At 38.7% G+C, this 23,744-nt stretch overlaps 2 protein-coding genes across 6 annotated transcripts in view; one reads left to right on the top strand and one right to left on the bottom strand.

Moving 5' to 3' along the window:
- Window positions 1-5,979, bottom strand: part of PACRG (parkin coregulated) — a 468,057-nt gene extending 462,078 nt beyond the window's left edge. For 2 of the 3 annotated variants that reach the window (XM_075064098.1, XM_075064095.1), the window contains exons 1-2: window positions 5,893-5,979; window positions 5,584-5,742 (exon numbers count right to left, since the gene is read on the bottom strand). In XM_075064098.1, coding sequence (XP_074920199.1) covers window positions 5,584-5,730 — 147 coding nt within the window. In that variant the 5' untranslated portion in view covers window positions 5,731-5,742; window positions 5,893-5,979. Of the gene's footprint in view, window positions 1-5,583; window positions 5,853-5,892 lie in introns of those variants that run through there. The other variant, XM_075064096.1, reaches the window with a different exon arrangement.
- A 199-nt stretch (window positions 5,980-6,178) lies between these two features.
- PRKN (parkin RBR E3 ubiquitin protein ligase) overlaps window positions 6,179-23,744 on the top strand; it is a 1,220,657-nt gene continuing 1,203,091 nt past the window's right edge. For 2 of the 3 annotated variants that reach the window (XM_075064091.1, XM_075064090.1), the window contains exon 1: window positions 6,183-6,321. In XM_075064091.1, the coding sequence (XP_074920192.1) occupies window positions 6,315-6,321 (7 nt within the window). In that variant the 5' untranslated portion in view covers window positions 6,183-6,314. Of the gene's footprint in view, window positions 6,322-23,744 lie in introns of all 3 variants that reach the window. The other variant, XM_075064093.1, reaches the window with a different exon arrangement.

Genomic DNA, 23,744 nt, shown 5'->3' with positions numbered 1-23,744 from the left:
TCACTTGCTGGTGGATTCTCTGCAGCTTGAGGTCTTCAAACCACAATTTTGGGACTTCAATAAACTCAGTCATGTATTGTGTTAGGGGTTGTTATAAAAGTGGATGGGTAGGGTTCTGTGGCCTGCTTTGTGCAGGAGGTCAGACTAGATGATCATATTGGTCCCTTCTGACCTACGAGTCTATGAGTCTATCTCCTCTTCCTCAATAACTCTTATTGGCTAGTTTAAATGGTGGGTTTTGTGGGTCCCATTATCACACATTGATCTCTCCCCATGCATTCTATGAGGCTAGGCACCCAGCTCAGGCTTTGTGAATTCTTGAGATTTTCTAAGCACCTTAAATTTAGGTGTTGGAACACCTAGATCCCTTTGTACATCTAGACCTAATATTCTACAACTCCCTGATCGCCATTTTTTAGTCCTTCTCCCATGAGAATAACTCCAATGGCTGCCTATACTGTTGTTCATAACTCTCCCAAGCAACAGTACTGTCAATAAGCAACCACCATGATTCTTACCAATTTCACTACTTCCCACAGTGTTCTAACTATCAGCTGTATTATTAATTTCATTCTGCTGTTGATTATCAGAGCTAGAAGCCATTGCAGTGACAGTGGATTTACTTGTTTGAAGACTAGGAACACAGTACTGCATTTTTTCACATTCTGTTAACCTTCCAAATGTTATTGTCATAACCATAATAGAAACCATAACAGCTAGAATCCTAATTGTTTAAAAATAACTTTAATTCACTTAAAGCATGAAAGTTTAGGTATCCATATTCATCAGCCAAAGCTTTCCACTTGTCATGAATTGAGTAAATTTTTTCAAGCCCTGCTAGAACTTCTGAATTTCTAGATTAAATCAAGTATTCTTTTATATACTATTGCTTATACAAAGATATGCAAATATCTGTGTGAACTGAATATATCCAGAGACGAGGAAAGATCTTAAAAAAATAATCCTTAAACTCACTGAAGTGGTTATATAGTTTGTTCTCCACATCTCTAGAATTAAAAAAGCTGTAAAATAAACCCCTTTCTTTTTTGTTTTGCATTCTCTCCACCAAGGTCAAATTAATCTTGCCTTTATTAATATAAAAAAGGTGTTTAAAAGTTTTTACAGTTATATTTCAGCATCTCCAGAATTTGGAGAAATTTTTGTGGAAAGTAATGGTGAATTATAAGTTATTAATGATCAATATGATGAAGAAAGAGTTATATAATCGGTAAACAAATGTATGTTGAGGCACAGAAGATTTCAGATGATAAAGCTTCAGCATGAAGACCAAATTAAAAAGAAATTATCTGGTTTCCACAGCCCAAAGGTCTGCTGAAGGCTGAAAGAATGTCATTTCTTGGGACTTGCCTGGGGTTTGTTGGTCTGAAAACAGGAGAGAGCTGTTATTTAAAACATTCCTGATACATTAGATGCAAGCTACCCAAGATATAAAGTCTATGATAGAAAACAATACCTAAAAATAAGATAACAACGATAGGAAGTTTACAAGTTAATTTACCAACATTGGGAGAACAGCAAGAAGTAAGATTAGAAATTCCCTCCACTCTCTCCAGTGTGTCAGTATTTTTCTAGTATCAAGAGTGCCGATCAACAAAGGTACTTAGGGGCCTAAGCCCCAGACTGGGTGCTTAAATCCCACTTTTTGTCTCCAGTGAGAGTCATAAAACTTACACCAAACACAGGCACTTAAACTCACTCAGTACCTAACTTGTCATGGAAAAAGTTCCTTCCGTGCCTAAGTTTCTGCCTCTGAGTGTGACATTGCTGCTTTACTCCAGGTCTCCAGTTGCCTCTCTCTCTTCTAGCCCCAGAAGAATCCAAAAACTGGGGGGAGGCTAGGTGGAAGAACATCTGAAGCCACCTACCAGATCGGGTCTCATTCAAAATTTGCACAGAGGTCTACCACCGTTAAGAGAGTGCTCTAACCACTGAGCTCTGGGAAATTCTGATGGCAGGCTCCCTTAGTCTCTCCTTTTGAAGCTGTTCCACCATGGATAAATAACAAAAGAGTGACTGGAGCAGGAGGACTGGAACCTGAATCTCTCATCTCTCTCTCATTCAGTGACTATTCAAGGATTTATCCACTGGGGAAAAGTCACAGGACCAACGAGAGAGAAAGAATAACTTGTAGCCTGGTGAGTAGGGCACCCATGTGGGAGACTCCAGGTCCAGTCCCCCTTCTCCAATCACTCTTTAATTATTTATCTACAGTGGAAATGCTAGAACAGAAGAAATTGAGGGACCCCCACACCAGAAGATCCCATAGCCCAGTGGTTTGAGCACATTCCAAAAAGAGAGAAGATCCCTGTTTAAATTCTTTCTCCCCTGCCAGCAGAAGGGAGACTTAAACGTGGGGCTCTACATCCCAGGTGAGTGCTCTAACCACTAGACTAACAGTTATACAATGAGCACCACCTCCTCTGGCTGTCTTGTGTGGAGCAAGGCAGACATCTTACTCATTCCTGCAGAAAATAGCTTAGACACCTAATCCTCCCAACTCCAGGAGATGGGCTCCCATGCCTAGCATGCTGGTTTTTGTGGATCACAAATTGGTACCTATCTCTCCCCATTCATTGTATAGAGAGACTAAATGCTAACCTCAGGCTTTGTGAATCACAGTGTTCGTTGTTTCTGTAATTTTCTGAGCACGTAAAAATTAGGTGCTGCAACATTCAGCATTGCAATGCCTCGGTCCTTTTGTGGACCTGACCCAAAAGACACTCAGAACTTTATATAATATTTTAGCAGAGGTATATAGAGAGAAAATTTCTCATGAACTCATGTCTGTACATTTGCAGCCAATAATAGCCCAACAATCTGAAGGATGGAAATGCCACTAAACTTATTCACAGGACTCAAGAAGAGAAAATAGGATTCACAAAAGATCTATGGCCTGTCTAAATCAAAGGATGGAAACTGTCTAATGTTCATCTTATGGAGAATGTGGGATGAATGTGATTGCAGGTAAAAATACCAGTCAAAGTCATAGACTGGTTTAAATGAAAATCCTGAACAAAACTGGGAACAAATTTGAAACGAGCGTCAAAGACCAGCTGGTCTTGGTGAAAATGTAAAAATGAGGTTTTGGACATGAGGGCCTGTAGCTTACTAGCACATACTGTAGATGTGAGAACTATTAGAAAAACTTAATTATGATCTAGGAAATACATACTTATAGGTTCTAAATGGAGGACTCATGAACCCCAGAATTAGAGATAAATGTTCTATGCCAGTTGAAAGTTAGGATTCTAATCGTTCAGATGTGGTAGCACATAGATTCTAGTTCTGAGTTCCTCAGAGTGGTGATTACACAGTTCTTTGTGTTTCTACAGAGCCCAAATCCTGACTGGAGACTTTGTGAATTAAAAGTAATAATAATAATAATAATAATAATAATTAACAAACAGTTCTCTATATACTGATCACTAAAATCAGATTCAAATTCAAGTTTGTTGATGGTTCATAAAAACATGAGAATGGCCACACTGGATCAGACCAAAGGTTCATCCTGTCTTCTGACAGTGGCCAATGACAGGTGCCCCAGAGGTAACGAACAGAACAGGTAATCATCAAGTGATCCATGCCCTGTCACCCATTCCCAGCTTCTGGCAAACAGAGGCTAGGGACACCAACCCTGCTCATCCTGGCTAATAGCTATTGATGGACCTATCCTCCATGAATTTATCAGTTCTTTTTTGAACCCTGCTATAGTCTTAGCCTTCACAACATCCTCTGGCAAGGAGTTCCACAGGTTGACTGTGCGCTGTGTGAAAAAATACTTCCTTTTGTTTGTTTTAAACCTGCTGCCTATTAATTTAATTCGGTGATCCCTAGTTTTTGTGTTATGAGAAGGAGTTAGTAACACTTCCTTATTTACTTTCGCCACACCAGTCATGATTTTATAGACCTCAATCATATCCCCCCCCTTAGTTGTCTTTTTTCCAAGCTAAAAAGTCACAGTCTTATTAATCTCTCCACATATGGCAGCCATTCCATACCCCTAATCATTTTTGTTCATATGCTTGTTTTATGTCATAGCCCTGTTTTTTACATTTCATGTTTTGTGTCTTTAAGGCCTAATTTAGGCAAAGATTTATGCATGTGCTTAACTTTATGCCCAATGAATAATCTTACTGAAGTTAATTTGATTATGCATATGCATAAAGTTAAGCACCTGGGTATGACTGATTTGGCTGCTAACATTAAATAATAAATGTGTTTTTATTATTACATGATAATAGGTCAGTGCTGGGAGGGGCTTTGCTCATAATTATTGTTGTTTGTTAGTCCAACTAAGACCTCTAGAAGGAGAAAATGTTATTTCTCAGATATATTCTACAGATTACAATGCTTCTTATTACATTTAAGGTAGACTTGTCTGTTTGTTTTTCTTCTAAATTTTGATATATATATAATGAATTCCAGAGGCTGGGTGAGATCAGTTTCTAGGGCTTTTTTCATGCATTTTGTAAATATTATTGGGAACATATATGCAATTAAAAAGAGAGAAAGAGAAAGACTGTTGCCAACACTTTGAACTGTACCCAAAAGCAAATAAAAAGCCAATCCAGAGCTTTGAGCACCGATGTGGTGTGCTCCTAATAGCACATCCCACTTAGAAACTGAGAAGCATTATCAGAAGCTTTGAGGTTTATTTACTAAATGTAATGGAAGCAATCAGTTGCAACAATTACTGTAGGAAAGGTTTACTACAGACACAGCGTGTGATATTGCAATCTTTACTCATGGCAGAAGTCCCACACACTTTAATAGAACTACTTCTGTAAAGACTGTTAGTGAAAGTAAAGGTTGATGGATCAACCCCTATTTGTAATCCTCATGCTAAAGGACTAGCCACTAGAAAATAAATGTAAGGTAATATTCTAAGCTTCTAAGGTAATATTTTCCAGTACTGTGTGAAAGGTTTTTGATGATTATTTTTGGAAGTTCTTTTAAAAATGCTGTATTTTTCATGTGATGTTCAACTGTTTTCTCCTACCTCTTTGTATGGGTTTTCCTTTAACTAAAATATATACTTACAATAATAATTAATAGTAATATGTTGCATTTCTATAGTATCTTTCAGCTGAGGATTTAAGGACTATCTCTTTTGCAAAGAAAAACTTTCACCATATGATGTGACATTTATGTCATAATTTCACCATACAGTGACACAAGGTCAAGACTTTTTGACACAGTGTCATGGCATGACATGATAACATTTTAATGAAGTACAATATAATTATGTTTGGACATAACTTCATGATAGGTTGAAATTTGATTCAATATTATTTGATTATGCAAAACAATATAACAACACACATGATGACACAAAGCTGGCACATTTTAACCTGAGGTATCACAATATCCTGAGAGACCACCCATTACCTCAAGATGACATTTCCTCAAGGCCTTAAAACTATTTCCATGACCAATTAATGTCAATTAAAATCCTGCCAACCCTGCATACTTTCTGGCAGGCACCGTCCCCACCCCCAAGCCTGCTTCATGGGCATATGAGACTAAATACATTAAAAACCTCTTTACTGGCAGCAAACGTACCACAGAGTTTCTCATCATGGCTTTAACAGTGAATCCATCAGTGACCTGCTGCTTGGTTCTCCTCAGCTGTCCCAGTGGCTGCTGTTGTTGTGGGGGTCTCTCTCCAGTGAGTTTTGGGGGGCTCGAACCATCTTTCTCTGCCACCATCTCCCCAGGCACCTTTATGGGGGGATAGGAATTAAATATATAGGCTAAAAGAATAAATTGAGAAAAAAATAAATCCTCCTCACAGTCCTGTTGCCTCTCCTCACCCCCTGCCCCTGCTGCCCTCCCTCTTCCTCACCACCTGCTCCTGCTGCCCTTCCTCACCCACGGCTGTTGCCTATGGAGGCTCCTGTGTGGGGTCTAGCTGGGAGGGGGGGACACTGCCTCACTTTGTCGCTAACACCAACACGCTTCCAGGGACGCCTCACGGTTGCTAGGCAACCTGTCAACAACCTGCCCGGCTTCTGTTTGCGGTCACGTGAGGGGGGGTGACATTGCTCAGATCACGTGAAACAGCCCGGGCGAGAGTAGGAAAGAGCGCACGCTAGTGAGAACTACACTACCCACAGTACTAAGCGATCGGTAGGCACGCTCCAAGCTTGCGCATGCGCTCTATGACTCAGCAGTCCAGCCAGCTCTACCCGCAGTTGCGTATTCAGTCAGAGTGCTGAAGGCGAGAATTTGAGCTGCGAGCGCGGACGGGACGGGTGCGTGCGCGCGCTCCCTCCCCTCCCCCCACCGTGGCCATGATAGGTGAGTGAGTGAGTGAGACCCGGATGCAGCGTCCCCCCCTTCAGCTTGTTCCCCTCCCCCCAATCTCTGGGGCCTGCTCTGCTGGCGCAGGAGTGAGCAGCCTGTCGTGTCTCTCCGCCGCCTGGCCCCCGCCCCGCTCCCACTACTCACGCTGGCTCGTGGCCGCCTGCCCCCCCCCCCCCCCCCCCCCGCTTTCAGGCCTGCCTGGCACTAGCGTGTTCGTCATCAGCGGTGTGGTGGTTCTTCGCCCCCGCCACTAGGCCAGTCCCGACAACACCGAGTGACCACCTGCCTAGCCATCGACATAGACAATACCGTGTGCTCCCTCCCCCACGCACCCCTCTCCAGAGCATACCCACCCCAAATACGCCTCCCCTTCACACAACACACCCATCCCGTCTGCACACCCCAGCATAATACACCTAGCCAGTTAGGGTGACCAGACAGCAAGTGTGAAAAATGGGGATGGGATCGGGGGTAATAGGAGCCTATATAAGAGCAAAACCCAAAAATCGGGACTGTCTGGTCACCCTACATCCCGTGTGCACACTCCCACACCATATACACACATACTGTAAGCACCCAGAGTACATACACCCCTCCCCCTCCCATATGCAGTATGTGTACACACCCACGAATGGTACACACAAATGCATGAACAGACTTTGTGAATTGAGATCTTGCAGGTCTGGATTTCTTATTTAGCCAGCACCATCAATGTGAATGGTGCTTTACAGGCAAATGATAGTACAGGGTCTGGACTCTCTGCTCCTTTGCAAAGTTAGCTACACTTGTGCAAAGCAAGTGTAAAACCCTACCAGAAGAGAATGGGAGGTTTTTACACCTGCTTTGCACTGGCATCTGTTACCACAAAAAGAGTAAGACATTAAAAACTGATTGTTTTCCCTTTTGTCCCTCCAGAAAACACTTGCCTGTTTCAATGAAGTGCATCCCTTTTGTCTTTTCACCATGTGGTCTGCCTGTAAATCTTGATGTATGCAGTAGGTCCCAGGATATTAGAGATACAATGTGGGTGAAGTAATATCTTTTACTGGAGCTTTGTGTAACCTCAAATGCTTGTTTATCTCACCAACAGAAGTTGATCTAATAAAAGATATTACCTCACCCAACTTGTCTCTAAATAATCTTGATGGCAACTGTGAATAAGTCATGGTTCATCTTGATCTTTCTTACTACCTTCATGCTGGTTGTGAGTTGCTGTCTTGTGCAGGCCTGCTGTGCCATTATCCCTTCAGGGACCAGGAGTGAAGTGAAGCAATAAACCCACATTCTGGCCTCACAGACAGTGGTGGGGCAAGGGGGCCAAGGAGGGTATTGGGTAAAGTGAGCAGGGTAGTCCCAAAGTTGGCAACATGTAGCCCTTTGATAGTATTACAACACATGACCTTGTCCAAGTAGCCAAAATTTCCCTCTGGTATTGGGAAGAAGAGGCAATTAATTCCCAATATCCCCATTCCCTCATTGTGGGCCCCACAAATCACAAGAGCCACCATGTGTTCCCCTCAAAAATTGTAAATTTTCCCTTTTATATGCTCCCCCCTTTCACTTTCATTTTTGTTATTTGGTTAATTATAGTGGAAACAGAGCATAAAATTGAGATGCTAGATAAAGTTATTTATGCTTAAAGGAATTCTTCCAATCCCCCTGATTTTAAACACCCTTTTTCTGCCTCTCACATTGTGTATTTGTCTCCTGTCTGAGACCTAATCAAGATTAAATATATGCAATTTTATGGTTGATGTACAGATGAGACATTCATCCTCTAAAAGTTTTGTAACTGAATTTCTTTGGAAATTGCTGCATAATCTCCATTATTTTTACAGTCAGAAATTCTCTTTCCTTTCTCATTAATGTAGGGCTTTCCAAAATGTTAGTGCGCTGTTATTGTCTTTAAACTATCTAACGGCAAAAGAAAGTTTAGTGTAATTTTGCAACTGTAATTTTTTTTATTCTATGTGAATATTATATGCTACATCTACTGCAGTCTGTGCCTAACTGTCTGTTTCTTTTTTTCTAATGCAGTAGAGAGCATTTATGAGACAACTTGCTTTAATGAAAAAAGTGTTTTCATATCCAAATATTTATATATCTTGATGAATTCTACAGAGTTCGGATTACGTTATGTGCTTACAGAACTGCAGTTCTTGTTCTTTTAAAAAAATTCTTTAATTTCTTTAGCAAGTTAATGTAATACAGTTTTAAAAGGCATATGTGACTTAAAATTTGGAAGGTAAGAAAGGCTTGAGTGTCATTTGCTTCTTATTGTGTAGCCAGCAGATCTTGTTTGAAGACCATAACTATAGACCATGAACTGAGCTCTAGACTTCTGTTAGGAATAAATATCCACAAGTCTTTGATTATGTTTGCATATGACCTAATGCAAATTACCTAGTTGACCTGAGTTTGTAGGAAATGACCTACTAAGACAAAAACTCTTAGTTTTAAACTGATCGACTTTAAATGGATCATTTATAAACTGATCAAGAAAGTCTCAAAGCAATTGTCAGATGCTAAATATATATGTCTGTATTTTAAACATATAATTTTTTTTCAAACCTGACAAAAATACAGGAATCCTGTATTCTTACAGTATAGTGTTCTTGTCGATGATTTAGTTAGGAATAGTAATGACTACAGATCCAGAAACTTGATCTGTGTGGTTGGTCCCTGCACTCGTACAGAGAGCCTCACTAACTTCAGTGAAAGTTTGCGTGGGCATAAGGGTGTGGCCCACCTGGATCAGATTGCAAGTCTGTGGGACTTTGCACAGTATATAAAGTTAAGCATGTGTCAAAGTGCTGGCAGCTATGAGGGTGTATGTGTCTTTTCACTGTAGCAAATAGTGAATGTGTAAAAAAATGTTAAAATATATTTTGATTAGTGGAAAATTATTGATACTGCAGTATATTCATTACTTAGAGCTTTGAGTGATTTATATGTTGGCAAATTTTTTTTATTTGAGACAAAAAGTAGAAAAAAACAAAATCCAAAACAGTAGAGGTTTATAGAACAGTGCCATTCTCTATTACATCCACGGTCTGTCTGCTTCAGTATCCTGTTTCTGACAGTAGTCTCTAGATCAGGGGTCTCAAGCATGTGGCCTACGGAGTTATTTGCTGCGGCCTTCCAAGCTCCCAGAGCCTTACCCCCCACCACAGAGTTATTTCCTGCCACCGCCAAGCTTCCCTCTCTTTGACGGTGCTTATCGCTTTCCAGGAGGGACGGGGGAGGAGTGGGGAGCCGCGCTCAGGGGAGGAGGTGGAGAAGAGGCAGGGCAGGAGCGGGGATTTGGGGAAGGGGTTGGAATAGGGGCGGGGAAGAGGTGTCAGTGATTCGGCCCTTGGGCCAATGTACTAGCCCTCATGTGGCCGTCTTGGTGATTACAGTAGGCAGATGAGGGATAATCTGCTTGCAAAGGTCTCATCCTGGCTTCTAATAGTTAAAATTGGTTTAAAACCTGAAGCATAAAGTTGACTGTCCCTTCCAAAATTTGTTGTAATTAATTATTATAACTGTATATTCCTGATATTCATATAAATATCCAATCTCTTTTAGAATCTTATAAAGTTCTAGGCCTCAATGACTTATTGTGGAAAGGAGTTCCACAGTTAATTACATATTGTGTGTAAAAGTATTTCCTTTTATCGATTTTTAATTTCCCACCTTTTAGTTTAATTGAATGTTCCCTTGTTTGTGTGTTATGAGATAGGGAGAACAGAAATTCCAATCTACCTTTTATATTCCATTTGTTATTTTATCATTTACTTCTTATGGTCTGCTTTCTATAGTAAACAATCCTAAACTTTTCAATCTCTCTTTATATGAGAGTTTTTCCAGACTCTTGATTATGCTCAGTGTGCTCCCCTATAGTTTTGCAATATCCTTTGTGAGCTGTGTTGGTAGTGCATACAGTATTCTGGATAAGGCAGTGCCACTGAATGAAGTAAAAGCATTATAATGTTCTTTGTATTATTCACCATCTCATTCCATATGCATCCTAAGTTGACTTAGGTTTTTTGACTGCAGCTGCACAATGTGGATAGATTTTCATTGGACTGTCTACAGTGACACCACAGTCCCATTCTTCAGCTGATACAGTTAATTTAGAACCTGTAAGGTGTGTGAGTAAGGTACTTAATTAAAAATCCTGTGTGTATCAGGTAACTTTTCAGAAGTAACAGCAGCAGTTTGGTTGGAAATGAGTTACCATGTAGCCCAAGACTTCAATGCTGACATTTAATTTGAATTATATTAAAAAGCATAACTTAATATGTGTTCATTATTTCAGTAGAGAGGTTACTCTCCTAAGCCTTCAAAATATGGAAATATATTTATTTTTGTGTGTGTGACATCTTTATTTGGAACATCATACCAACAAATTAATTATGTAAGCTGTCAATGGACTTCTGATAGACTATCCGTGGAGAGACTGATAGACTAACAAGGTTTTGTCCTACAAGCTTTACTGTTATGGATCTTCATTGAAGTCACGAGTGTTTCCTGAATTCTAATTCTAAGATATATCTTTGAAAGTATTCAGCAAGATAAATACCAAAGACAATATTTGTTGCCTAAGCTCTTGAAGGAACTGTGTGTCTCCTGATGTTTTCCCCTTTTAAGTGAAGTTGCGATACTCTGACTCCAGAATTGCCCATTTCATTTGTTAATAGTTTTTAAAACTTTGTAGACTATTTATATATAATTTCAGTTTGCTGATTGGCAATGGTTTCAGTAAAATATTTAAAAGGGCAAAGAATTTAAGCATTTACAGATGTTTAGAGAATGGGTCATTTGATTTGGTATTTCCCATTTAATCAAAAGAATATGTATGTACAGTCAATGATGGGTGCAAGACAGGACTCTTCTCATGAATTACTGACTGTGGATGAGGGCAGAGTTTGTTTTCCTCTTTTCATATTTGCAAAAAATAACAAGCACCTGAACTGAGTTTCAATTCAAAATTTTCTACTTCGGGGATCAGTATTTTATTTTGTTGTCATTGGTCCAGAGCCAGCACTTAGAACTGCACATGAAAGCATTTGTATTGGCTTTCAATTCCCCAAATGCTTCTCTACTTTGTATGTCATAAGGCATGAGTTTTCAGGTCAGGCCATAGTTCAAAAGTCAGGTCATTCTTATTACCTGTTCCCTTCCCACCCTTCCCCCTCCCGCAAGCTGTATCTGTTCTACATATACCGTAATTTGCTAATCCAAGTTTTCTGTGTGGCTTGTTAGTATGTTGTATGTCAAATATTTAAAAGTAGCAATGTGAGTAATTACCACCTTAGTTTATTAAGAGTTTTGAACCCTACTCATTTTAATGTAGATGTTAGAAAGAAAAGCACCTATTTCCTTCCTATTAAAATGACAAGCAACTCTAAAAGCATACGGCAAACTTGTTCTAATGTATTTCTTAGGGAATCACAGGAAAGCACAATGTTAGAGAAATACTGTCTTAGAATACAGCATAACCAAAAATCTGTAGTCCACATATGTTAATCCTGCTGTGGAAGGAAGACTTATCAGATCCATTTTCAGAAAATGATAATTGTAAGTAATAAATGTAGAATATAATTACATATTTTAAGTTGCACTGTTTATCTCTCAGTATATCCAGTCTATTTCCAGTAGTGTCCGCCAGGCAGTTTTCAAAATCACCCAGTTAACTTTTGGAAAGTAATCTATAGGAAACAAACTTACTGGATTCTGGGAAGAGTTAGATACTGTAACATAAATCTATTTAGCTGACTTAATAAAGGGAATCATGATACTCTTTCCATCAGTTAAAATGTTCTAAACCAAGGCTTAGTTTGTCAAAAGTACAGGATGTGTATATAATAAAGGGAATAATAAAACCAGACCTCATTTTGATTGTTATAATTTTCAATGTACAAATATTTTTTGTATATAGAACCAGATTCTCAGCTATTGTAGATTGTCACAGATCTATTGAAGTCAATGGAGCCACGCAGGTTTACACCAGCTGTGGATCTGTCCCTTCTATAGCAGTGTAGCCTAGTGAGTGCAATGCTGGACCGGGACCCAGGAGAGATGGGTTTTATTCCCAGCTCTGTCTGGCCTTCTGGATGACCCTGGGCAAGTTACTTCCCTGTTTCCCTATCTGTAAAATGGGCATGATGATACTGACTTTCTTGGTAAAGCGCTTTGAGATCTACTAACGAAAGACACTTATTACGATAGTTATTACTATTATTATCTAGCAATCTCCTGGCATTTTATAAACATCAACTAAAACTAGAAACACCCATCAGATCTATTGCAAGTGTAATTGTGAACAGGAGTCTGATGTTCAGCCACTTAAGAACTGTAGAAGAGCACGGCTTATTCAGTATGGCAATTGTCTTTGTTTCCCACCTAAATGTCATTATTATTCAGGCCTGTCTGTCAAAAAATGGGAAAACTAAATCAAGACTGAAACAATCAATTTGTTTCAAAAAGTTTGTAAAGGCTACTGAAGAACTGGAAACACTTAACATTAGTAGAGTAGAATGGGTGAAGAAATTTGTATGCCCAATAATATCTCCATATGAACCTATTTGCGTTAGTAAATGTCTCTCTCTTTAGGAATCTTGCTCAAAGGAACACATGGACTTGGCTGCACTGAGGAAAAGGGTAGAAAAGACCATCAACAGCATCAGTCACAAAGCAGATAGATTCATGTGTACACCAATGGTTCAGCAGACAAATCTTTCAGGAATGGTAGTTGTAGCATCTTCATCCAGTAGTGTAATGGAGAGAGTACAAGAAAGAACACTAGTTCAGGATATGTATGAACTATACAGCCAAACTGAAAGCTATTCTTACTGTGCTGCAAGACATAAACAGAACAGAAACAGAGGCAGATGTTGTGATGTTTATTGACTTGCAGGCACTGATCCTCAATTCCTTTTGAAGAAACCAGAATGCTAGCAATGGTGCGGTTCATAAGGAGGCTCTGAGGATCAGAAAGTGAGGCAATCAATTGACTTTTCAGTTGACTTCATCACACATTTGGATATAAGGGAGTGAGGTAGCTGATGACCTGGCCAAACCTGGAAGATTGGAAACAGGTTGAAATGACAATCATTAAGGATATTGATGTTCTATCAAGGGAAATATTAACTGAAATAAATGGTTAGAAGATGAAAGATCCTCTTATTGATATCAAAGCATCTCAGAAAATAACATTCACTGTTATAAGACCGTGCGAGACACAGTGTAGGAATGAAAATCAATAGAGATGGTACTAAGATACATCCACTCTGCAGGATGTCTCGGGAGCAGACTTTTAACATCACCCCACACTTTTGAATGTGATATGGTAAGGAAAGTGAGGCTTTTCAGATTGGATACATTGGGTGAAGCCCTTACAAAGGACCCTGTTCATTCCCAAACTTCATGTTCTAATATGTTTATCATACAATACAACAACAGCAGCAACACTTATATTAAGTAGCTGAACATAAATAATGTCTGGCACAAGGTCATATAGAGAAAATCAATGATAAGAGCATATATAGAACCCTAGAATTTTAGAGCCTAGTCCTCTGCACTAGACTGTACTGCTTTCTCCTCAATCTACACAGTACACTCTTCATTCAGTGTACTAAAAAGATTGGTTAGTAACTTAATTATTAAAAGAAAGTGAATGAGGCAAGGTTTAAAAGTATAATCCAATGGAGAAAAGTTTTGGGAAAAGTAGTTTAGAAGAGCAGAACTGTTCATGAATTAAATAAATAAGATTCATATTAGTCTTTTAGCTAAGATAAAGTTTGGTGTCAGTTTAATAAATATCTGATATGCCCTCTATAATGGAGACTATACTTGCAGTGAAATCGGTGATCTAATACTGTATGCCTTCAGCTTCTGACTTATCTTCAATGGAAAGTGTATCCTGACACATTTTCATCAGTGTGGTCTTCATCATGAATAAACACAGTAAGCTTAAATCTATCTTCACATACATGGACATTCACCGCAGTAGGTCTTGAACAATCTGTTGCTGCACATAGCTTTTCATGAATATTAGAAGATTTTCAGAGTACACCAACATTATTGAGATTAGTGTCATTCTATACACACATTTATTGATAAGGAAACAAGCAAAACACTTTGCATTCAGGCTATCAACTTTTCAAGTTTTAGCTTGATATAATTTAAATGACTGGGATATTAAAGCATGAAAATTGGGCTTTATAATGGAAATGCAAACTGTGCTTACTAATTATTATTATTGATGATAGTAAGGAGTGTTTGCATTTCCATTGTAAAGCCAAAGTTTCACTAGATAAATAATTTATAGTACAAGTCAAAGCTTTCACTTACCATAACTGTACCATGCATTGGTAAGTTAATATTTAAGGTGATCTGAAATTTTGCAGGAAAATAGTGTTTAATGATTTTTTGCAAAGAGGTTCTATCTAATGGTGGTTCCTGGTGACTACGGAAGTTAGGTGCCAAACTTGCTGTGCTTTTGGAAATCCCAGTAGGCACATACCTACATGTTTAGGCACCTAAATCCCTATGAAATCTGTCCCTGCATGGCTGTTATTAGATAAGTTTAATTGGCTCAATAGTAAAAGTTTTGGCCTCAGAATCCTAATTTTCAAGGCCTGCTTTTTAAAAGAATGGTTTTTTTTTAGCAGCTCTTGAAGTTCCCAGTATCTTAACTTACTGTAAAACCATATACTTGTTAAAGTATCCTTAAAAACACTATAGTCTCAGGGTAGTACTGTACATATTTCATTATGTATAAATCCCTTTCTGGCTCCAGAATTTCAGCTGACACATAAAAAAGTTCTTACTTCATAATGTTCCATATTCATGAAGGGAGAATTTATGCAGAATATTGACTATAATATGTTAGCTTTTTTTATATCAATGAAAATGGTTTCTTGCCTGCTGTTTCTTTAGCCTGTAATTGTGGCCCACTGCTTATTCAGCATTTTAATTTGCATCTAATGACATATTTAAGGCTTTTGTTTGTTTGTTTTTTGTTTTGTTTTTGTTTAAATCTGAGCAATTTTTCTGTTTGTTGATAAGCTTCCTGACATAAAACATTAAATGCTTGGTTATGTCTCTGTCCACATTGTCTCATGCTTGACTTTAATAGACTCAGTTCCTATATTCTACTATACTGTAGTTTTGCAGCCTTGATCAATGAAAGCATATAATGTTATTCATAATGTCAACAAGATATGTTATATTATCTGCTGCGATATTCCTATTTCCTATTATTTTGACCATAAATTCAAATTTTGAGTAAATATTGATGGAATGTGGTCTGTAGCAGTGCTAGGGTCAGTGTGGGTGAAGAGACATCACTAGACAGATACTGTAAATTATGCTTAATTCTCTGCCTGTATTTTAATTTATTATTGACTGCACACATTCTTTGCTCTTATAAGTTTCATGTGTCCGTTAAAGGACCACACCTAGAATTTTAAAAAGGGAAACCATAGTTAAGGTAGGTTATTGATCTTCAATAGATGAGTATTTTCAGTAGCTTAACACAAAATGTACAATTCAATAGTAACTTTGCCGTTTTGGCATCCATTTAAGAACATTTTTATAGTTGATTCGGATTCTTGAAGGCTTTACAATGTGTCTAGATCTAGGATATTTACCTCATGTTTCAGTAACTCCCTTTAAAAATAGTTTTTCAATTAGACTAATATCCATTTCCTTTAAGCTAAAGCAAACCAAAGCATAACATTCCTTGATATAACATGTTGAGTAAATTTAAAACTGCCTCAGAGCCAGGGTGTAACTAGATTTTAGGTGGTTGAGTAAAACCACTTGAATTAATTATGCAGAGAGAATACTAGTTTAAGTAAGTGACAGCAGTGTAGCAAGACAGGAGACCTAGGTTTTGTAGCAGATTCAGAATGATGGGTCAGGGTAGGCTGACACCATGACATAAATTATATAATTAATGTTTGCATAACTTGTTGCCTTGGATGGCAAGAAATATAAAATCCTATTTTATCATATCCACTAGTTATCCAACAAACTACTTATATAGTTCAAATCTGATTTGTATGAGTGCAGTCTTATTCACATTTTGTTCTTCTGATGTGAATTGTGAGGAGTGTAGGAATTTTGGGAAGTTGTTCAGCCTTCCGGTTGAGGAGCTTGTATTCACCATAATGGTTCTGGAGCAGGGGTGGGCAAACTACGGCCCACAGGCTGTATCCGGCCCACTAGCCATTTTAATCTGGTGCACGAGCTCCTGCTGGGGAGCGGGGTCTGGAGCTTGCCCTACTCCAGAGGAGCAGGGTTGTGGTCTGCTCCACATGGCTCCCGGATGCAGTCGCATGGCTCTGCTCCAGCTCCTACGTATAGGGGCAGCCAGGGGACTCCGCTCTGCGTGTGGGACTGTGTCAAAAGCATTAATAAAATCAAGTTGTGTCACATCTACTGCTCCTCCCATCCACTAGGCCAGTAACCCTGTCAGAGAGGGAAATAAGGTTGGTTTGGCATGTTTTGTTCTTGATAAATCCAGGCTGGCTATTCCTTATAACTGTGTTATCATCTAGATGCTCACAAATTGATTGTTTAATAATTTGTTCCAATATCATTCCAGGTATTTAAGTTAGGCTGACTAGTCTATAATTCCCTGTGTCCTCTGTGTTCCTCTTTTTTGAAGATAGATATTATGTTTGCATTCTTCAGTCTTCTGGGACCTTATCTTTTCTCCATGAATTCTCAGTGATGATTGCTAACTTTTCCAAGATTGCTTCAGCTAGATCCTGAAGTACTCCAGGATGAATTTTATCAGCTCCTGCTGACTTCAGTATATTTAGCTTACCTAAATATTCTATTCTTTAACTTCTTCTTACCCTATTTTGGCTTTCATTCTTTTTTCTCTTTGTAGTTAATGTTAATTATGCCAAGTATCTGGTCATGATTAACCTTTTTAGTGAAGACTGAGGCAAAATAGGCATTAAACATCCCAGTCTTCTTGATGTCATCAGTTATTAGCTCTCTTTCCCCTCTAAGTAGAGGACCTACACTTTCCTTTGTCTTTTTCTTGCTTCTTATTTAAAGTACCTCTTCTAACCTTTTGTGTCCCTTCCTAAGTGCTTGTTTTGTGCCTTAACTTTTCTGATTTTGTCCCTACATGCCTGTGCTCTTCTTTTGTAGTCCTCCTTAGGAATTCATCCATGTTAATACTTTTTATTTTCAGGTTATTAAAGAACTCCTGATGGAGCCATACTGGTCTCTTACTGTTCTTGTTATCTTTCTTTGCATTGGGATAGTTTGATGTTGTGACTTTAATATTGTCTTCTTGAGACACTGACAGCTCTCTGGACCTCCTTTATTCCTTAGGTTTTCTTCACATGGGATATCACATACTAGTTCTCCAAGTTTGTTAGAGTCTGCTTTTTTAAAGTCCATTGTCTTTATTCTGCTGCTCTCATTCCTTCCTTTCCTTAGAATCATAAAATATATGATTTCATGACTGCTTTCACCCAAATGGCCTTCCACCTTCAGATTTGCTACCAGTTCCTCCCTGTTGGTCAGAATGAAATCTAAAATGTCTGTCTTTTAGAAACAAAAAGTTATCCCCAATGTATTCCAAGAACTTACTGGAATATTGTGCTTTGCCATATTACTTTTCCAGCAGCTGTCTGGATAAAGTCCCCCATTACTACTAGGTCTTATGTTTCAGATATTTCTGTTATTTGTTGTAGAAATATTTCATCTGCCTCCTCCTCCTGATTTGGTGGTCTACAATAGACCCCCTATGATGACATTACCCTTATTTTCCCCCATTTATCTTTATCTAGAGACTTTCAACTAGTCTGCCTCTCACCTCCTTCTGGACCTCAGAACAAGTGTATATATTCTTGATGTATAATGCAACACCTTCTTCCTTGCAGTTTCCTGTGTTTGACTCTTTCAGAGAAGGCCTTTAAAAACAAACAAGCAAGCAAGCAAACAGAAAAACCACCCCTGAAATTCTCTCTCCTCTGTGTAGACATTAAAGATCCCCTGACACACCAGAATATGGATTTGCTCTACTACCCTCTGCTCTACTAACTCTCTTCCTTCTACTGTTACATAGCATGTTCTGCACCAGTTGACTGCTACAGGGATGGAGGTGGGGGGGAAGGGTGGGAGAGTGTACACACATAAATATAGGACCTGATTCTGTATGGGGATGAGTCTCTTCTAGGGGGTGCTAAACACTTTCAGCTCCCACTGACATCAGGCTCAGGCTCATAGTTTGTAAAATATTTTAGGAACCTTTGATGTAAAAGGCACTATCTACATATAAGACTATATTATATTTAAATTTCTAATTGACTTGCTTTCTAATTAGCAAACAAATAAAAATACACAAAAAATTTGGAAGTTCTTGATATAAAAATATGAAAGTACAACTTCCTTGTCAAGGTGCTTAATCCTGTCTACTCATGAGACATGACTCCAAATTCCGTTTATTGCCAGTTATATTAGAAAAGTTTATATTTAAACTGATCAGCCATATAAGGTACAACCAGATATTTAAGTACCTCCTTGATGCTGCAGAATAGACAGCAGCAAATGCTAAGTGGCTCATGCTGAAGTAATTTGCATTTTTTAAAATGTATTTAGGCCCCAAGACATTATTGAATACTGTTTTGATAATGTATTCATTAAGGGTTAGCCCTCTTAATTAGAAACAGAAGTTATCCACACTTATTGGAATAAATCGATTGAAGTAGGAGACAGTCTCCTGAGACCTTCTCAATTGTATAAGTGGTTAGGCCACAAAAGCAAAGAATAATACTGTGAGTGATGAAGCTTTTCCAAGTTCTTCTATTTCATGGAAACTCAGGGGAAAGTAAACCATTAGTGGAAACTTTGTCAGATAGATTGATGTATTATTATTATTTATTATTTGTATTACCAAAGTGTTTAGGAGCCCTAGGCATGGACCAGGACCTCTTTGCACTTTACATTCTATAATCATAGAATAACAAAAACAAAAGACAGTCCCATAACACTTATCCCCATTCCATTATTTCAACCCTGTCTCTCAGGGAAAATACTCGAGAGTGTGGGCAGCCAGCAGATCTGGGCTTTGTTGAACTGAAGAAGGAAGGTTGATTCCAGAGCTGAGAATACCTCACCAAGAATACTCTTTCCCTAAGTGGCTTCCCATTTGAACCCAAAGTCTGTGCGCTCAAGTGTCTCTGATGATAGTATCTTGTAAGATCTCACATCCTTTATATTTACACTCCAGAGTTCTTTAATTGTTTATCAGCTGTCCCTGTGACTTTGCTCTTACGGTATGAAGAAAAAAATAAACCCTATTATTATCTCCTGCCGTTTAAAGGTGACCAGAATATTCTGCCTCTCTTTATACCATTGGATTTGAAATGCTATGAGTGTTTTCTTGTGTTTGGTGGTAAAGGCAAAATTTGACCTCTAAACTCTGAACCTAAACCTTCCACTGCAAGGGCAAGTAATCCAGAAGTGAGTGTATAAAGGAAAAGTACAGTAACTCCTTCGCTTAACGTTGTAGTTATGTTCCTGAAAAATGTGACTTTAAGTGAAATGATCTTAAGCGAATTCAATTTCTCTATAAGAATTAATGTAATTGGGACGTTAAGTTCCAGGGAAATTTTTTCACCAGACAAAAAACCTATATATTATGTAGATATACACGCAGTATACATTTTAAACAAACAATTTAATACTGTTTATAGCTATGATTATTGTGAAGCTTGGTTGAGGTGGTGGAGTTAGAGGGTGGAAGAGGAAGAGATATTTCCCAGGGAATGCCTTGCTACTAAATGACGAACTAGCACTTGGCTGAGCCCTCAAGGGTTTAAACATTGTTAATGTATCCTCTCACACAAGGGAGCAAGAACACGAGGGAGGGAAGACAGCATAGCAGACAGAGACAGACACACACCTTGTGTGTGGGAGAGAGAGAGAGATGCACACTGCCCCTTTAAGTAAGCTGACCCATTTGTAAATGCATTGTCTTTTTAAGTGGATCAAGAAGTTGAGACAGCAGCTGCTTTCCTAAGCTCTCTATGTTTCTCTCCGTCCGAGTCCCCTCCCTGCTCTGTATGGAGAAAGGGGTAAGCAGGACACAGGGGGGAGGGGGACACCCTGACATTAGCTCCTTCCCCTTCCCTTCCGAACAGGAGTCTCTGGGATTGATAGCCTGCAACTGATAGCCTGCTGAGTGGCTGCAGCACAGGGAATTTACGGGGAGCTGATAGGGGGGCTGCCGGTCCACCCTGGTTACAAGCCCCCACCAGCTGGCTGCAACGATCTGCTCTTCCTGCAAGCAGTGGACAAAGCAGGCAGCTGCCAAATGACGTTAGAAGGGAGCATTGCGCAACTTTAAACAAGCATGTTCCCTAATTGATCAGTAGCGTTAACCGGGATGACTTTAAGTGAGGAGTTACTGTAGTCGATTTAATGGTTAAGAGTTTAAGAAGCTTGTAAATGAAGATACTAACTAAAGGAGGTGCTTTTCATTCCATGGCAGCTTGAAGGATGGCAAGGTGATAATATATTAATGGAGAAGAAATGAAAGAGTGGGGCTATCTAGAGGGTAGATTCCAACAAAAATATTTTATTTGTGCTGCACTGTGCTTGAAGGTGGAATGAGCAATGTATTTACATTGTGCCAAATCCTGAGGTCCTTACTCACTTGTATTTCATCCTTACAAAGTCCCTTTAAAGTCTATATAAAGTTCTTACAATATAGCAACATAAAAGAGAAAATAACTATAGTCTTACATATTAAGCTTACTTTGATAATGGAGGGGAGCTTTGTGGCAGACTCATTCACATCGTCAAACAAGTATTTGATATGATAAAACTTTGAGGCTGTCAGGAGTCAAGGGTACATTTGCCTTTTTTCCCCATTGCTTTTTCAATAGCACATGTGTTGTTTTTCTTTATGAGACTATCCTTCCACCGTTAGTTTGGTTCCTTCAGTCCTTCCTGGAACTCTGTGTATTGTATTTTATTTTCTTTTACTTCTGTTTTCTACATTCTATATTTACTGCTTCAGCATCTTCTCTTTGAGCTATATCCTATACATTTTTCATTGGACTTTTAATTATTCTGGGAAAATCCCTCATGTATTTTTTAACACAACTTTGGAACACCTGAAGACAAGAGAGCTCCTTCAGCCTCCCAAAGAATCCATCCAGATTTTACAACGTACCTAGGGAATGCAGAGACAGGACTTGGGAGGTTATAGGTAATGCTGTAAATATAGAAGCCCATGCAGTGTGGTCATGTCCAGTAAAGCTGATGGTTAGTTGTTAGTTGAATACTGAAACTGTGCATCACATCCTGAGACCCTTATTCTGGAAAATTCTCAGTGATTTCAATAGAAGTTTGCCAGAGTAAGAGCTGAGAAAATCCTAAAAAGTTCAGAATTTGGCCCTTGATATGAAATTCACGCCTTTGAAGAGGGGATGAAGTGGGATTTAAGCAGTGAATGGGCATGTGCAGGCCCTCTGCTCATGGGTTAATTTCACCCCTAGTGCGTTAATTCAGCTTGTTCCCAGAAACCTGAGAAAATGCAACAGTCTTGTGTTCAATTGTACATTTTTCAAATTCAAATTCATTTAGCAATGTACAAAATTGAAGATAATTAATTAATCTTAGAAGAAAGTGGATCATTGGAAACTGAAATAGCGAGGACTTTCGCTTTGATAACTTCTATGGACACGTTAAACAGCAACAACAAAATCAATGTAAAATTAGAACTGATCAAATTAATATTAGGTATTCCTTCAAATCTTCCTAGAAGTCAAGGCGCAGGGGTCAGCTGCTTTGCTTCTTATTCATCTCTCACAGATTGCTGAAGTTTTCCTGTACAGCTGTCCTTGCAGTTACCCAATGACGTACTACTGCTTTTGAGAGTATGGAAACAAATGATTTTTAATTTTCTATGTGGGTGTAAAATAAAAAATCTTGATGGTGGAAATACAATATTTTATACTAGATATCATACTGCATCACTCTTATGGTTCCCCCTCAACTTCAATTTTTTGATGAGCTGAAATATTTTTGGCATGTTTGGCTTTGCGTTTCAAATCTTTCTTGATGCAATGATCTCCCTGGAATACCTTCCGAAGAAACATATGCTCAAAACTTCAAAGTAATTACAATATCACTAAAAGCTTCATAATCAGATTACTGAAACTAAATGTTAAAAAATTTGATTTTTCTTGATCTAGTCATTTCAATTTGATTCCAGTCTACTCTGTGATTGATTGAAGAAACATGACAGGACAAAGTCAAAGAGTATTTAGAGTGTCTAAAGCATGGTAGTGAAAATTTTAAGTCAGTCCAATTTGAGACATGAAAGTATTTTTTTTTCTTATTCTTTCATGGGGTTTTCCCAAAAGCGAGAGTATTTTCTTCAATTTCTGAGAACTGTGTGTGTGTGTGTATGTGTTTTTGTTTTCCCTACTGGTGTTTTGGAGAACATAGTCATATTATTGTTGCCTTAGACTAAAACCAAATATTTTCAGGAGTGTTCACTAATTTTAATTAGCTGCACAGCTGTGGATCTTCAACACCCCTGAAAACCAGGCACTACATGCATCGAATAGAGTAGCCAAAACTTGAGGAACACAAATAAGAAAATGACAGTTCAGGACAACTGCCACCTGTATTTCGCCTCAGTGGTTCAGCAAGGGCACCCTCTCTTGGTGTCTAGCTCCCCTGCTGTTGCCTATCTTTGATGGAGACCTGCATATCTCTGCCTTCTAACCAGGATATTTCCAGGCTGCACAGTTCCCTGCTTTCACTTTGAGTTTCGCAGCATAGACAGATTGCTCAAGAAACCTGCTTGCTTTACTTTAGATACTGATTACAGTATAATTGCTATAGATGTAAGTTCTCATACAGCTCTTTCTATTCAAGCCTACTTTATTCATAAAGTAAAAAGCATGGCAGAAAAATATATTAAAAACAATAAAAGAACCTACATGCATGCTAATAAATTTACCAGAATTAACTCCCCAGTCCTAACAGGGATTTTGGCAGGATAAGTCCTTTAGCTCTCCACATTAGGGGAAGTCATTGTGGTTACCAGTTCTGCACAGCTTCAGAGAATAAGAACCAAGTCTTATGAAGCCTTGGTAGGCCAAGTCTTTCCAATCCTTCCCAAAAGATTGAGGAACTATGTGCTGGTCTAAACATAGGTTATTTAGCCAAAAATCCTTTCTTTGTCTTTGTGGGTCCCTGGAGAATCCACTTGGAACAAATATATGTGTATCATTGCCCGCCCCCCGCCCCCCCCGGTGGGGGAGGGGCGGCTTTAAAGGTTGATAACTGGAGAAATTATGTTAGCATATATTCCATTCTCCTAGAGAAACCCCCTTAATTTTAAAAGTTCACATTGTTTCAAAAGGTCCTTTGAAGAT

Source organism: Chelonoidis abingdonii, chromosome 3 (genome assembly GCF_003597395.2).
Source record: "Chelonoidis abingdonii isolate Lonesome George chromosome 3, CheloAbing_2.0, whole genome shotgun sequence".
NCBI lineage: Eukaryota > Metazoa > Chordata > Testudines > Testudinidae > Chelonoidis > Chelonoidis abingdonii.
The sequence above is the reverse complement of the archived record's forward strand: the minus strand, read 5'-3'. Positions and strand labels throughout refer to the sequence as shown.